This window comes from Gossypium raimondii, chromosome 9 (genome assembly GCF_025698545.1).
Source record: "Gossypium raimondii isolate GPD5lz chromosome 9, ASM2569854v1, whole genome shotgun sequence".
NCBI lineage: Eukaryota > Viridiplantae > Streptophyta > Magnoliopsida > Malvales > Malvaceae > Gossypium > Gossypium raimondii.
The window spans coordinates 30,818,451-30,834,765 of record NC_068573.1 but is presented as its reverse complement, the minus strand read 5'-3'; the positions used below and the strand labels follow the sequence as shown (position 1 = coordinate 30,834,765).

General features: G+C 31.9%; 2 protein-coding genes across 3 annotated transcripts; both read left to right on the top strand.

The window, feature by feature from the left end:
• The first annotated feature begins 6,938 nt into the window (after positions 1 to 6,938).
• On the top strand, positions 6,939 to 11,819 carry LOC105798961 (katanin p80 WD40 repeat-containing subunit B1 homolog KTN80.1). Of its 2 annotated transcripts, XM_052620479.1 has the most exons (16): positions 6,939 to 7,209; positions 7,457 to 7,587; positions 7,687 to 7,804; positions 7,970 to 8,196; positions 8,278 to 8,380; positions 8,560 to 8,630; positions 8,703 to 8,777; positions 8,861 to 9,004; positions 9,098 to 9,224; positions 9,399 to 9,818; positions 9,971 to 10,443; positions 10,566 to 10,640; positions 10,768 to 10,880; positions 10,954 to 11,070; positions 11,175 to 11,243; positions 11,387 to 11,819. In XM_052620479.1, exons 1-16 carry the CDS (start codon positions 7,185 to 7,187, stop codon positions 11,442 to 11,444), a joined length of 2,346 nt encoding a protein of 781 aa, XP_052476439.1. In that variant the 5' UTR covers positions 6,939 to 7,184; the 3' UTR covers positions 11,445 to 11,819. The 2 variants fall into 2 exon arrangements, with proteins under 2 accessions (XP_052476439.1, XP_012484690.1); XM_012629236.2 differs by lacking the exon at positions 6,939 to 7,209 and having other exon boundaries at positions 7,568 to 7,587; positions 7,965 to 8,196.
• A 1,742-nt stretch (positions 11,820 to 13,561) lies between these two features.
• Positions 13,562 to 16,315, top strand: LOC105798960 (secretory carrier-associated membrane protein 3). Its single transcript, XM_012629234.2, has 12 exons — positions 13,562 to 13,627; positions 14,017 to 14,127; positions 14,528 to 14,590; positions 14,742 to 14,775; positions 14,948 to 15,070; positions 15,190 to 15,252; positions 15,340 to 15,433; positions 15,524 to 15,569; positions 15,651 to 15,718; positions 15,839 to 15,887; positions 15,976 to 16,041; positions 16,127 to 16,315. Exons 1-12 carry the CDS (start codon positions 13,562 to 13,564, stop codon positions 16,214 to 16,216), a joined length of 873 nt encoding a protein of 290 aa, XP_012484688.1. The 3' UTR covers positions 16,217 to 16,315.

The window sequence follows — 16,315 nt, the reverse complement described above, 5'->3', positions numbered from 1 at the left end:
AAGGTTTATATTAAGTGGTTATTAAGGAATTTATTGTTGAGTTATTTGGGGATTAAAGTGAATAAAATGAACGTTGTTGAAACTTAATGCTATGACTTGATAGCTTAAGGCTCCTAGACAATGTATATAGAATTGAATGAAGCGGAAAGTGGTAAGTTGTAATTGAGAATTAGTATCTTGTTGAATTTATGTGTATATCTAAATTTGTGCTCTTATAATTTGCTTGTGGTATGGATTTTGAACATGAATTAAATCGAAAATGAAGAGTAGTTTGTGTATTTGTGTTAAATATGATATTTGAGCTATATAAATATATTGCATTACTTGATATGATTGAGATATGTTTAAAAAATGAGTATATGTGATTACATAGTTGTTGACACCATTTTTTGGATGGAAAACGGGGTCGACTTGGGTTTTGAAAAATGAAAACGAAAATGGGAGTCGCCACCGATCCTTTTTGATGAGGTGTGATCGGATCACCTCGAAAAGTGATTGTTTTTAATAAATGATTTGGATTTTATTAAAACAACAAGTTTGGTCCACGAAATTCAGAAAAACGGGTTCGGGAGTCTGTTACCCACGAGGAAGGATTAGCACCCTCGATACGCCCAAAATTGGTACCTAGTTGATTACTTAATGTCTTAGTGTCGGAGAACTGAAAACTTTAAAGAAATTTAAAATACAATCCTTAAAAAAAACTCGAATGACATGGATTAAAATTCAAGAGGATATTTGGCAATTTGGTTAAACGAGAAAAATCGACACCCAGCACCTTAGGGTATGTTTTCTCAAATTTCCAAATACAAAACATTGTCTTATTTTAAAATTTTTAAAAGGATATTAAGCCATTTGGTTAAACGAGAAAAATCGACACCCAGCACCTTATGGCATGTTTTCTCGAATTTCCAAACGCAAAACATTGCCTTATTTTAAAATTTTTAAAAGGATATTAAGCCATTTGGTTGAACGAGAAAAATCGACACCCAGCACCTTAGGGCATGTTTTCTCGAATTTCCAAACGCAAAACATTGCCTTATTTTGAAATTTTTAGAAGGATATTTAGCTATTTGGTTGAACGAGAAAAATCGACACCCAGCACCTTAGGGCACGTTTCCTCGAATTTCCAAATGCTAAATATTGCCTTATTTAGAAAAGTTTTCTTTTTTGAAGTACGATGTTAATATGCATAATGAAATAATAAATATGATAATGTAAATAAACATAATACAAGCAATAGCAACAAAGATAAGTAAAAATGACAAAACAGTAGCATACATGAAATGATAAGTAATAAACAAACATGATTACAATGCTTTTCAAATGATAATGAACACGTAATAAATAAACCTCAAATAAGACAATAACAACAAATAATGAAAATAAATAAAATTATCAAAATAAAAATAAAATAAAATTTATGTATATATAACAAAATTTGAAAATAGTAAATATATATATAAATAAATAAGTAAATAATGATAATGCATATATATGTGTGTGAATATATTTTAAAAAATATATATATGGATACGTATATATGAATTATAAAATTTCAAAAAGTAAATATATATATATATATCTATTCATAAAAATAGAAAATATATATGTGGACATGTATGTAAATTACAAACTATAAGAAATATATATATATATATATATATATATATATATATATGTATGTATATTTAAGTTATAAAAATATATATATGTACATATATATTATGAGAATGTACTTACGTATATATTAATAATAAAGATAATGAAAGCTAATTAGTTTAATAGCAAAAATATAACGAAAAAGGACTAATTTTGAAACTAGGATAAAGATTCGGGGCCAAAGTTCAAATAAAATGAAAGAGAAAGACCATTCCGAAAACGCGCGAGACATGGAGGGACTAAAAAGGAAATTTGTCCTTCTCCTTTAAAACGACGTAGTTTTATAAGGAACTAAATTGAAAACGTAAAAAATCACAAGGAAAAATTAAAAAACTAAAAGTACTTGATTGGAAAATACTAAAAAAGTGGAAGGGCTAAAATTGCAATTGGCCCTTCCATTGAAAACACGCGGATCCCCCTGGAGCGGGTCGGGTCGTCTGTGGTCGACCTTAAAAGCAGCCCGTTTTGGTGCACGAGAAGGTACCAAAACGACGTCGTTTTGAAAGCCTATTTAAGTCAAGTTTTTTTTCAAAACATTTCATTTTCTTCTTTCTCTACAAAAAAACTCAAAAAAGCTCTCAAAAATCCTCTCCTCTCCCCAGAAACCGCCGAGAGTCCGATCATCGGTCGTCAGCCACCATCGGTCATCGGTCGCCAGCCAGCATGCGGGAGACCAAAAGTCTCCCTTTTCTCCGAATCGTCTCCTCGACCCTCAGAGCACTCCGTGGTGACCAAAAGGTGAAAAACTTCTTCCTTTTTATTATTTTGTTTGAAAATAAGAAAAGAAATAAAAATGGAAAAATATGCAACTGTTTTTATTTCTTTTCCTTCAGATCTTATAAAAAGGTTACAAAGAGAAAAGAGCCCCCCAAAATCTCGTAGAAAAATACAGAAAAATCGAGACCCCCTTTTACAATGCAACACATTCGGCTTTATAGCCGAAAGAAAAGAAAAAAAGATCTAAGAAAATCTCTCATTACTCTGTTTTCTTACGCTGCGTGTTTCTTTTCTCTTTGCGGGGAGTTGTTGGCCTTGGCAGGAGGAGGAGGCCGTCACGGTGGCGGGGTAGGTGGTGCGGCGCCAGAGATTAGGAGGCTAGGGTTTCTCTTTGTTTGTTTAGGTTGTGGGCTGTTAGGGTTAGATTTAGGTGGGTTGGGATTTGGGTCTTTATTGGGCCATCTGATTTGGGTTTGTAATTGGGTTTGTTTGGGTTTGTTTAAGTGTACTGGGCTGATTTTGGGTTAGGTCTAGGTGGGTATAGGGTTGGTTTTATTTGGACCATATTGGGCCCCGGGTAAATTTGGGCTTGTACAATAGTGATATTGCGATGTTATCTATATTGGAAATGAATTAAAACATGTTCTATGTATACATACGTGCAGATATTGATATCGCAACGTCATTTATGTTTTAATGTGATTGAATAGTGATTAAAAAGAACAATTCTCTATTAATAGCGTCGAATAGAGTTACAGGTATAGTTGACATGTCACAGGGTCCATTTCAATAGGTGGGAGATCTAGCACTAGTTGCATATCATATTATGATAGTTCTTTAATACCATGGGGATTGAGAACATATCGCCTGCTCAAATATCTTGGGGGTACGAGCGTATTGTGGTGTGATTGGTAGGATCGGTGCATTTATGTCCAATCAGCACTTCAGTGTGTATTTTAGTGTGTTGGTAGATTGATCTGGGTATCAGTTCTCAAATCCAAGTTGGTTAATAGGGGTTGTACTAATAAACGAATGTGAATTATAATTGTTAATTGATTATGTTAAAAAGTATTGAAATAAAGATCGATTCATGTTATATGAAACGAGATGCTAATACCCTGAGGGTGTGTCGATATTCTTGATATATGATTGTGTAAAACGAATACCACGAGAATGATTTAATAGATGAATAATATGAGATGTTATGTGAATTGCGATATTAATATAGAACTTATTAATATGTGATATTATTATTAATAACATTTCACCTTGACTTATTAAGAGTTTTTTAACTCCACCGACAATGACCGATATTATTATTATTATTATTATTATTATTATTATTATTAGAAATTTGCTCCCCAAAGTTAAGATGACCAACAACCAGAAACATTATCATTAAATAAACTATTAAAGCTAATTAGTCGATAAACCCCAAAGTTAAGATGATCAATTTAACAGCTTTTAAGACTTTGTTACAGCAGGCAAGGCTAAAACTTGACATGATCAATTTAACTGAAGCATTTTAGAATAATTACATAGAGGTCCTTAAGCTTTAGTAAAAAGTTAAAAAGTACCATATTAATGATCTGTTAGTAGATTAACATAATTTTTAACGACAATGATCAATTTGAATAATTATTTTAATTAGAATACTTAAATTGATAAAAAATTAGAGTAATCAAAATAGAAACACTGTTAATTTAGAATGATCTTGGGTATCATTTACCTAAAAATAATAAAAGATAAACAATGGAATTTTTAAAATTATATTTAGAGGACCTAATTTTTAAGGTTAAATTTCAATATTTGTGTTTGGAAAAGGTGTAGACTAAGACAAAAGAAAGCATAATTAAAGTAGTTAATGAACCAACTGACAAGCTAAGCTAACCGCTTAATAAAGACAACCATGTTTATGTCAATTATAAAATAAAATGGATATATTACTGAGTAGCCCTTAAACTTTCCACTTTTTCTTGACAAACTCTTCTATTTTATTACACTCAAATAAGCAATTAGATTTTAATTTTTACTTAAATAAATCCTTAATATACCTAAATAAACTTTTGACAAATCAAATTTCGTTCAAAAGAAAGGTTAAATTAAGAGTAATAGCCAAAAAGTTCCCGATGACATTGGAGTTTGGGTTAATTTCACTAGACGTCTCCTTATAGAAAAGAGATAGGAGCTTATTTGAATACAATAAAATTATAAAAAGCTTATTTAACAAAAGTAAACTAATTTAAGGATTATTTTGAAATTTAGCCAATATAAATTAACATCTTTTAAGGAATCTCCCACGTTATTAATTGTTATTGCCGCTAACTTCTCTTCCTTTCTTAATCTTACTATTTTCTAATTCTTTAACACGTCATTTTCCAAATCTAAGAAATTTTATCAAATTAGGTAGTTATTTTATTTTTATTGGGATTTTTTTCATTAAATTTGAAGTTAAAAAAATGATAAACTTCATCTTTAAATTTAAAATTTTACAAAATGGTCACTCAACTATTCGAGAATTTTCATTTAAGTCACTAGTCTTTAAAATCGTTGTTGTATGACATTCTTTATTTGCACCGCCTATACCAATTGAAACCTCTCCTTACCCTTCTCTTCCACAGTTTAGTTCCTTTTTCCTGAATCAAATTTGAACGTTGTGAATTTGCGAACTAAAATTCAAATAATTTTCTTCTCCAATCTCTGACACTAACAGCCAAATCAACTTAGATCTAATGTATGTTCTTCTACACATAAATGGGTATTAATTTACCATATCGATTGTTGAATAGTCACTTTGTACTCGATAATTAGACTTTTAAATAGAAAAAATTTAACAACTTAGTGACTTAAACAAACATTTTTGCATTCTTAGGTTCGTCCTCCGAAGACAACAAATAGCAAAATATTGAATATTTGATGTTTGTCGGTTCGTCATTTTTTTTCAAATATCCATTCGGATAATTTTAATTTGATATGGATTTTGAATATTTATTATTGTATTTTATTTTTATGAAATTAAAATATATTAATAATATTAATAAAATCAACTATTACAAACATTAAATTCAATTTAATTTAACTAATTAGAGTTAATTTGAAAAATAATTCACATATAAATTGTATATGATGAGATTCGGACCTAAATACTCAAGATACAATAGAGTTGATTCTATTTATATTTAAGATAATGTCCTAAATTCAATAAAATTTATTTATAGGGTTAATTAATCAAAATATTTCATGTATACTATGTACATATTTAATTCTTATTTCATTTTACATTTTATATTTAAAAATAATTTAATAAATTGGAAGGATTATATAATTGAAATTTAAATATTAAAAATCTTGATAATAGAGTTTTAGTTCAGTTGACATTATTACTATTGTAGCAATTAGAAATATGTGAATTTGATTGCACTTAAATGCGTATTATTCTTCATTTTATGGGTTTGAAGTACGGGTAGTATTAGGAGTTGTATAAAAATATTTAAAATTTTATAGATTTTTAAACATGTTTAGATGACCAAAACATATCCAAACTTAGAACCATTTGGTGAAACTTAAATGAGAATAATTTTAAAAAAAATCCATATATATTTTATATAAAGTGAGACTCAATTTAAAATCTTAAAAATTTAGATTTCAATTTTACGGTTAAATTCACTCTGCATTGACAAAATTTTATGATTGTTCAATAGGTCATTCTTAAGGAGAGCATAAGTTGGTTAAGATTGACTTAAGCGATAGATTTGATTAAGTTAATTTAGGGCTTAGGGTTTAAATCAATTGTAGTATCGATATATTTAGTTATGTTGATCAATTATTAATTATTGAATTTTATAATTGAATCGAACTATTTAATATATTTTAATTATTTTAATGTATTAATATTTTATAATATATTTATTATCATTTTTAAAATATAAAATCATTGTATTTAAGTTTATATATTAATTGATTGCATTAATATTGTTCATGATGATGAGTTAAATAAATTAAAATAAAAAATGATTAAAATATTATGTTAGTCCTTATATTTAAAAGTTAAAAATTAATTTTATTTTTATTTTTTCAATTTAAAATTCTAGTCGAATCATTATCATTATTGGTAGGTTTTCTAAAAAGTTTCAATTTATAGCATCATATGCCATGTCACATGAGGATAGTTAAATCAAAATATCAAGTTGACAAATCTTGATTAAAAAATACTTATAATTTTAATAACTTGATTGATATTTTTAAATAAAATAAAAAGTAAAAAGACATAATTTTTAACTTTTTAATTAGAAGGGCTAAATCTCAAATTTTGTCAGATTAGAGGGACTAACAACATATTTTAACCATAAAAATTGATCAACCCTATCGAATTAAACCGTTAATACGGGGGCAAGAGTAAAGAAGACAATGGCAATTAAGTAAGTTTGGGAATTCCGACAGCAAAAGACAAAAAATGGTATTTTAGTATGAATAATAAACAGAGGATCAATCATAGTCTACGAAATTCTGAATGTAATAGTTTATTTATACTTTATAGTCTTTCGTCCTCATATTCCAAAAAGGAAAAAGAAAAAGAAAAGCAAGCATTTTTTTTATTTCTATTTTATATTCAATTTCTCACCAGAATTTTGATTTCCAGATTTTCTTGGTATTGCATTCTAAGAAAAGTAATTTCTTTTTCCAGGTTTTCGATTTTTTTATTATTAAAGTTTACTCTTTAGGAACAATTTCTAGTGAAGTGAAGTTAATTATAATCGCGGTTCCAGATTCGTTTCCGATCTCGTTTCTGGATTTTGTTTCGTTGAAAAATGGCGAAGCGTGGATATAAGCTGCGTATCCTTTACCTTAAATTCTTGTGTGTGTGTTTTTAATTTTTCGTCATTATTATTGAAATGCTGTAAAGAAATTAGAGGAAAATGAAAAAAAAAAAAATCACCAGCGTTACTTGAGCTCAAGTAATCTCAAGTTGAAGAAAAAAAATTCGTTCTTTTTTTTTTTTAATTTAATGTAAATATGAAAACTTAAAGGCATTTGCATTTGGTTTATTACTTTAGTTGCTTCCTTGATGAAATGAATATAGAGGAAATTGTGGCTCATACGGCAAATGTGAATTGTTTAAGTATAGGAAAGAAGACATGTAAACTTCTTATTACAGGTGGAGATGATCATAAAGTATATGTTTGGGCAATTGGGAAAACCACTTCTTTAATGGTAAAGTTTTAATTTAATTTTTGGATAAATAGATGCTTATAAGAATAAGAGTTATATATATATATATATTGGAGCTTGACTAAGTGTGTTGATGCGCAGAGTCTTTGTGGTCATTCTAGTCCGGTTGAATCGCTAGTTTTCGATTCCGAGGAAGTTTCGGTGCTTGCTGGAGCATCTACGGGTGCGATAAAGCTTTGGGATCTCGAAGAAACTAAGAGTAAGTCATTGATTTCTGCCTGGAAATCATGTCATGAGCTGCATTGAACCTGTATGCTATAGTGTTTCTTAGGTGTAGACAAAAAGAATAATGCTGGATAAGATATCCTCCTGTTTATATCTAATTGAAGTAACTTATAAAATGCTTGATGTTCTTGAAGTGTAGTGGTTCGTGGATTTACCGGACACAGATCTAATTGCACGGCCATGGATTTCCATCCATTTGGTGAGTTCTTTGCTTCTGGTTCCATGGACAGAAGTCTAAAGATATGGGATATTAGAAAAAAGGGGTGCATACATACATACAAGAGCCATACTCGAGGCATTAGTTCGATTAGATTCTCTCCTGATGGCCGCTGGGTAGTTTCGGGTGGATTCGATAATGTTGTAAAGGTAACTTGAGATCATAATCTGCATTGAATCAATCGTCAGTTTGTTTAGTATAATCATATCCATCTTTTCACTGCTGAATAGGTGTGGGATCTAACTGCTGGGAAACTCTTGAATGAGTTCAAGTTTCACGAAGGACATATTCGTTCCATCAACTTCCATCCTCTTGAGTTTCTCCTTGCCACAGGTGAGCCTGATTCAGTAGGACTCCTTAAGTGCCTCATGCATTGTACTTTGTTCCTTTTGGCATTTTGTATGTGGAGCACATGAATCCAATATTTGTGCTTTGTTTTAGTCCTCTTTATGCCTCTAGAGACCAGCATTTTCTTGGGAACAACCTAACTGATATGTGACCAAAATTTTCAGGTTCAGCAGATAGAACAGTGAAATTCTGGGATTTAGAGACCTTTGAACTGATTGGATCTTCCAAACCTGAGGTATACATAAGACCCCCCTAGTTGATATAATTAGCCTTTTCATCATGCTTCAATGAAATGTTTATGTTTCAGGCTAAAGGGGCTCGGTCAGTTACCTTTCACCCTGATGGGAAAACCCTTTTCTGTGGATCAGATGATGGTTTTAAGGTTATATCTTCCATTGTAAAACTGGTTAGATTCTATCTGAAATCAAAGAGCAAACATCTCAATTTTCTTTTTCATAATTGTAGGTTTACTCATGGGAGCCAATAGTTTGTCATAATTCTGCTGATATGGGATGGTCGACACTCGGTGACCTCTGCATAAATAAAGGCAAACTTTTGGGTTGTTCGTATTATCGAAATTCGGTCGGAGTTTGGATAGCAGATATAGCGGTATTTGTATTGGCTTCTTAACTCATATTCCTTTTATGTTGGTTCAATGTTGAACTGTTGATCAAGTATAACCCTTGTTTGTGCAAGTCTCAGCATATTGTGCCATATGGACAAAAAGATCATATGGAGAAAGCAGGGAATTTCATGAGGTCAACTTTGGGATCACGGCCCTTATCGCCTGATTACGAGACAAAGGAAATTAAGAACATCTATGTTGACAGTAAGTTCTCTTTTCTGTTGCTTTGGGTTTGTCCTTTTGAACTGGTTGGTCTAAATATTGCTCCACTGATGACAAATAAATGTGAAGAAGAGAATTTAGTTTCCAAATGTATAGTTTATGTGAAAGCCTTTAGCTATAGTTTTTCTGACATGATGTTGTCATTTCTGCTATAAGCTGCTGGTGGTTACCCCGTTGTTATGCAAAAAGATGTCTCTTTGAAATCTCCGAAACCGGTACTGCCATTGGATGCCAATGAAAAAAATCAGGCAGCAGAGAACCAGAGTCCTGGAGCAGGACTTAATATTAAATCCAATGGACAATCGGGTGACAAGTCTGTTACCAAGCCGAGTGTTGTTCTGCAGGATGTCGATAAAGACTATACGAATACCGGAGAAGAATCTATTACCTTTTCAGGGACAAAATCAGGCATGTTGCTCAAACCAGGTCATGTTAGAAGACTATCTTTCAACAATTTTGAGGTTGAAAAGCTGTCAGCTGCAGTTGAACCCGGAACTCATAGTGATATGAAAACTGGGTTAGATAGTGCAATTGATCTGGATTCTGAAACTAGGACATCCCCTAATCAAGATATTTGTAAGTTTTGGTTTATACCATGTTGTCATTTGCTTCTATGGTTACACATTTCCTTCTATAATTATATAGTGATATTGTTCTTTCATTCAAGACAAGTCTTATGAGATATAAACTAGATGATGTAGTGATACTAGAAATTTCTTCTTTGGCAGTGGCGGTTGTTCCAGGGACAACGCGTAGTTTGGTTGAGAGGTTTGAACGACAAGAGAAATTGAATAGCGGTCGCGATCTTGCAAGTGATAATGGGAACTGTGCCGGAAATCGAAGTTCTAGAATGGAATCAACTTGTAGCTCTAAGGGTAGCATTACTGGAGATCAAATTTCTAGCCATGCATCTAGTGGCATCGTTACTGCCATTTCTATAAAGGAATCAACATCTGCTTCGGATGGTATCATTTTGAGAAATCAATTTTCTCAAAGGGAAGCAACCTCTGCTACAATGACTGGAAATCACATTCCTTTGAGAGGATTGAATTCTTCTAATGATGAGAATGTCAGTATTATTGAAAGCCAAATTCCAAAGGGTGAACCAAGCTCTGCTACCGATGGAAGCATAACTGATAACCTGATGCAAACACACGACATATTCGTAAGCACTCTCCGGTCACGCTTGACAAAGTTACAGGTAAACTTTAGCTGTATATAGTGTTGCTTTTGTAAAAAGAAACTGGGAAATGAATTCTCCATCATTCATATTTTTGTCTTTCTTTCGTTGGATTTCTTGATTGATTTATGGTTAACATGTAGGTCGTGCGGCTTTTTTGGGTAAAGAATGATATCAAAGGTGCAATCGATGCCTTACGGAAGCTGCCAGACCATTCTGTGGGTATTTATTGGAAGATTTCATGTGTGTTGCTTTATTCTGTTATTGATGATGGTTTGCAAGTAGTACCCAGAGGCTTTTCTTGCATGTTGTCGCTAGATAAGTCTCAAATTACTTGTGGTGCAGGTGCAAGTAGATTCGATCAGTGTTTTCATGCAAAAAATGGAGATTCTCACCTTAGATCTGTTCTCTGGCCTACTTCCGGTGCTTACCGGCTTATTAGATAGCAAAATCGAAAGGTAATCTCAGAGCAAACCTGTAGCTCTTGTTGTAGGATATAGTTCTTGTAATGCTTGAGATATGAAAATGCAGGCACGTAATTGTCTCGTTGGAGATGCTCCTGAAGCTTGTAGCAGTTTTTGGTCCTGTGATACGCTTAACTGCTTTGGCTCCACGCAGTGTCAGTGTTGATCTTCACGGCGAGCAAAGGTGCTATTGATTAATACTGATTTACAAATACCTGCATTTATGGTTTCTCATCTATTGTGTTTGAAAAAGCCGCAATGAACCGATTATTTTTCTTCTGAGCACAGGCGAGAATGCTGCAACCAATGTTCCATGCAACTGGAGAAGATTCACAAACTTCTCCCACTGCTCCAAAGGTAAGATGCTAATACATTTTTTAATCGAATCCAACGTTGTAATGATTACTCGATATCCTCAATGGTAGTTTGCATGCGATGATGTTTATATAATATCAACATATCCCCCATGAAAAATAGGTATTTCCTTTGTGTTACTACAGGAGAGGTGGTACCATAGCTCGATGTGCACACGAACTGAATCTAGTTCTTCAAGAATGACAATGGAAGTTCCCGACCAGGCACCATCTAAACCGTTTGCTGCCGAAGCATGAAAAATTGACTCGAGTGCAGTGTTTGCCGGTTGTGACTTTACTATATTTTGCTCTGCCTGCTTTTGGTGGTAGTCGACTGCTAGCTCGGTAAGCATCGGCACTCGAGCCGGTTACAACTTGAAGATGGAAATTGCCTTGTCATTCTTTGATGCTATATATTGTTGTTTGTAAGCTCTTCGTTAAAAAAATGTACGAATGCAACTCTGTAAGCATGTGCCAATGCAAATATTCTCCTGTTAATATTCTGTGACATACATACATACATACATACATATTGTTTTAATCTTCATTTGATGGTGCCAAATGTAGGCTTTATTTGGAAGTTGGTTTTTTTATTTCTTTGAAGCTGGTAAAAGTAGCATTCATTTGTCTTTGTTGGTCAACATCGTACTAGAGAATGATCATAAGGCTTCTGAATTTCTTACAAATGCATTGTATTAATGTTTCAATTTCATGAAAGACAAAAGATAGGGTGGTTTTTTTGGTGTCTTTAATAAAAATTGGATGTCCTTCTCACTCCATATTACAACAAGAGAATGATGCCCAAAATAATGGTCCATTCTCTTTGAGTTTGACTTGCTTTGCATATTAGTTTATTCCACTGTAGTTTGGAGTTGACCCACCGGCGGATTTTGGATTAACTCTTGGAGGGTTTAATTAAAATTTTTAGTAGAGTTTAATAAAAAATTTCTAAAAAATTTGGGGTCTAACTAAAATTTACAAAAAATTAAAAGAAAAAATTTTAAATTTTGACAGCTTAATTAAAATTTCAAAAAAAAAAAGGAAAGATTTAATGACAATTTTATAAATTTTTGAGGTCAAATCCTCTCACATTCCTATAAGTATCTACCTCTTATTCAATTTTATCTAAATTGAATTAGATCAACCGATCAAATCGATTGGACTAGAAATTGATTGAGGTATCGATTGAATCGAGAATTCAATTGAGTTAAAAATTCAATTAAATTGATAATTAAACCAAATTTCAATAATATTTTATTTTTATCAATTTTTAATACAACTACCCATACACTTATTCATAGATAAATCTATATATTATTACTACCATCATCACCACAAACTAAAATAAATTAATGAGATTTAACTTCACATTATTTAAGCATAGTAGGACTTGTGATCACAAACTACTCACGATCTTAACTTTATGATTAAAATAAAATCAAGAATATTTACACATAGTAGTTACTTTTATCATTAAAATCAAAGCATGATGATAAATTAATCTTTAACCGTTTACATCTTTTGTCGGTTTAGCCTATTTTTTGTTTAGCTAAATTTAGTCCTCAACATTTTAAAAAGAGTTGAGCTTGATCATTAACGTTTAAAAAAATATCGAATTAATTTTTAATGAAAATACCGGCTAAAATGTTAAACTTTTAAACATAGCAACTCACATGGTGATCTATGTGAACTTCATGCTTTTTTTATGAATTTTTATGAACTTTTATATATATTTTTAATTTTTAAAATATTTGTTTAGCATGAGGATTGACACACCAACATTGTTAAAAAAAGTAATGTTTTAATCAGTATTCTATTAAAAAGACTTTTTTAAGATTAATACTTAAATTTAGCTAAAATAATAATAATCAAATGGATGAAAAAAGGTAAATGTTAAAGAACTTAATTTGTAATTATTCCTAAAAATCAAAACCCAAATTTTAGTTAATAGACCTTATAGGTAAATCCTATTCGCTCTCCAACATATACAATGAAACAAGCTATAAAGCAACAAATCAATTTCTTCGATCAATCCGTTTGTTTCAACAAAATGCCAAGAAATAAATATAATATCATCTGCTATTTTCTTGCCGTCGACCCTCTCGTTTCTAAATTTCGTTTTTCTCTTTAACCTCAAAGCAAATACACCTTTTTTTTAATGAAGATGAAGACAAGTGTTCCTTCATTTCTCTGTATATATATATTTATATATATAACAGCATTTGCCATCCCATTTTGAGCAAACCCAAAGTTGCTTCTTATACAATAATATAACTTTTCATTTCCATTAGTCTTTATAGGAAATACTTTCAAACCCTGTTAATGGCTGCTCACCACGATAAGAACCCTTTTCACAACGAAGAAGATGATCAAGTCAATCCTTTTTCAGTGAGTTCCCTCTCTCTCTCTCTCAACCCTTTCCATATACATATAATATATATATGTACAGTAACTTGAAATCTTATTTTTATTTTCTATTTTGAGTTTTTACGAACAAAACAAAATAGGTCGAATTTTTATTTTAGTCCCTCTACAATGCTGAAAATTTGGATTGATCCTTTTACTTTTATAATATGGTGGTTAAAATATGATGTATTGATATGTTCAAATTTTATACAAGTACAGAGATTAACAGCCCTAACATGTAAAAAATTATGTCAAACTAAACTAGAGGTATTAAATCTCAATTTCAATATAATAGAGGGACTAAAATACAATTAGACAAATATTTACAGTAAAATGATTGCATAATTGTTAAAAAAAAAAAATTCTTGCAGAACCCTTCACAGTATTCACACTCAAGGCTTTCGGCATTACCTCATGAACCAGCCAACTTTGATTATGGTCATCGGCATCCAGCCATTGACGTTGCTCTTGATAAAGAAATGGTAAACTAAGTCATAGGTCTTTATACTCTTCAAAAATTTGAAATTTAGTTCTTATCCTTTTATTTTTAAGAATCTAATCTCACTACCTTTTAGATTTTAAAATTTAGGTCCAATTGTCAATATTATTAATCTTTTTTGCTAAATTGGTTTGTGCACGTCATATCAGGGTAGTCTAATCAACATGTCAAGGTAACAAATTCTGATAAAAAAATACTAATAATATTAGTGGTTGGATTGAGATTTTTAAATTAAAGAAATAAGAAAACTTGATTTTTTTAACTTTGTAAGTACATGGATTAAATATCAAATTCTGGATAAATACAGGGACTAACAACATATTTTAACCTTACTTTAACTATTTCAAAGTGAAACATTGATTTTTGTGAGATTTGAAATGTAGAATTTACAGCATAAAGAGAGAGAACTTAAAACCAAGGAAGCTGAAATCAGAAAGAGAGAGGAGGTAAATACCTGAACAAATTCGAGTACCAACACTCGTGGATTCTATCTGATTTATGTTCGATCGTTTTACATTCTAATTATGGTTAATCTAGTGTGTTTGTGCTAATCTTTATAACTAACTAGATGCTTACTCATATTTGGGGGGAATGCAGGAAGTTAAAAAGAAAGAAGAAGCTCTTGCAAGAGGTAACATTTTTGTATTTTCTATTTGATTAATCTTTTCTCTTTTGAAAATTTTGGAGTTAAAATTATCTGTATTGGAACATACCTGTATACATCACTCACTCGAGTCCGGCTAACATGGTCTTGGCAATTAGCACTGATGTCACCCACACTAAACAGTTGTTTTGAAATGCAGCTGGAGTTTTTCTGGATATCAAAAATTGGCCACCATTTTTCCCAATCATACACCATGATATTGCAAATGAAATACCCGATTATCTACACCGTGTGCAATATGTAGCTTTCGCCACTTTATTAGGTATGTAATGTAAACCCTTCATGTCAGATGCAAAGCTTAGATTATAGCTTATTGCATATATTTCACTTGGTCCTAAAGAACTATTAATAGTAATGGAATGATGTGGTAAATTTCTCCAGGAATGATCCTTTGCCTTGTCTGGAATGTCATATCTGTTTCTGCTGCAAGCCTCAAAGGGAGAGGTAGGATTTACATATCTTCTTTAATATTTGCAATAATCTGTTGTTTAGATTCTGAGTGTTGAATCTTAAAAAACATCTGCTTTTTAGGAATTGTAATCTGGTTCCTTGCCGTCATCTACTTAATAGTTGGGGTACCAGGAGCCTATTTTTTGTGGTACCGTCCACTATATCGCGCTTGCAGGTACTCAAACTTGTATGATCATATAGCTTTCAAACTTTGAATAATGTTCTTATCAGTCTTTTAACTTATCATTTCATGATCATCTTGCAGGAAAGACAGTGCATTTAGATTTGGATGGTTTTTCATATTTTATATGGTAAAATTGCATTTTATTTATCCGGTGATCCCCCCCAAGCTTTGGCATGGCAGCTATTATAAACTGTTCCTTTGGTTTCAGGTACATATATGCTTCTGCATCTTTGCTGCTGTTGCTCCGCCTATATTCCGTCAAGGGTTTTCGTTACCGTAAGTTCCTTTTTAACTTTCCGGCTACGTTGCTTGGACTCTTAAGTTTTTCTTAGAGTATCCTACATTTAGACTCGAGTTTGAGTAATATAGCTTGCCGGACTGTATGACATGATGCAGGGGAATACTGAGTGCATTGGATGCTATGAGCCAAAGTGCTATTCTTGGGGTAAAGATAGCTATGCCTTCAAAATCTCATTTCTTCATTTTCGAAAGCTTATATAACTTAAGCCATGACCGATGTTTGCTTTGCACAGATCTTGTACTTTATCGGGTTCGGATTATTCAGTGCCGAGGCGCTGTTAAGCATCTGGGTCTTTCAGGTCTCTTTTAACTATTGGTCAACTACATTATTTGACATTTGCTATTCTAACAATCATTGTTTAACCATGTTTTCGGCTTCTGCAGAGAGTGTACAGGTTTTTCCGGGGAACCGGTAAGGCTGCAGAGGCAAAGAGCCAAGCTGCAAGAGGGAGAGCAATGGCTGCAGCAAGTTAATGAAGGAAAATGAAATAAAATAGCTGAGCAAGCTCTCATGTTGATCATCATCTAGCCCTTGCCATGGCAAGGTCACATTATTATTCTGGAAAAAGAACA

Excerpts from the sequence above, each read along its gene's own strand:
- LOC105798960 (XM_012629234.2), top strand. The coding sequence starts at position 13,562 with ATGGCTGCTCACCACGATAAGAACCCTTTTCACAACGAAGAAGATGAT. Across the intron at positions 15,719-15,838 it reads CGTCAAGGGTTTTCGTTACC|GGGAATACTGAGTGCATTGG; the intron begins GTAAGTTCCTTT and ends GACATGATGCAG. Across the intron at positions 16,042-16,126 it reads TAAGCATCTGGGTCTTTCAG|AGAGTGTACAGGTTTTTCCG; the intron begins GTCTCTTTTAAC and ends CGGCTTCTGCAG.
- LOC105798961 (XM_052620479.1), top strand. The coding sequence starts at position 7,185 with ATGGCGAAGCGTGGATATAAGCTGC. Across the intron at positions 10,881-10,953 it reads TTAGATAGCAAAATCGAAAG|GCACGTAATTGTCTCGTTGG; the intron begins GTAATCTCAGAG and ends ATGAAAATGCAG. Across the intron at positions 11,071-11,174 it reads GATCTTCACGGCGAGCAAAG|GCGAGAATGCTGCAACCAAT; the intron begins GTGCTATTGATT and ends TTCTGAGCACAG.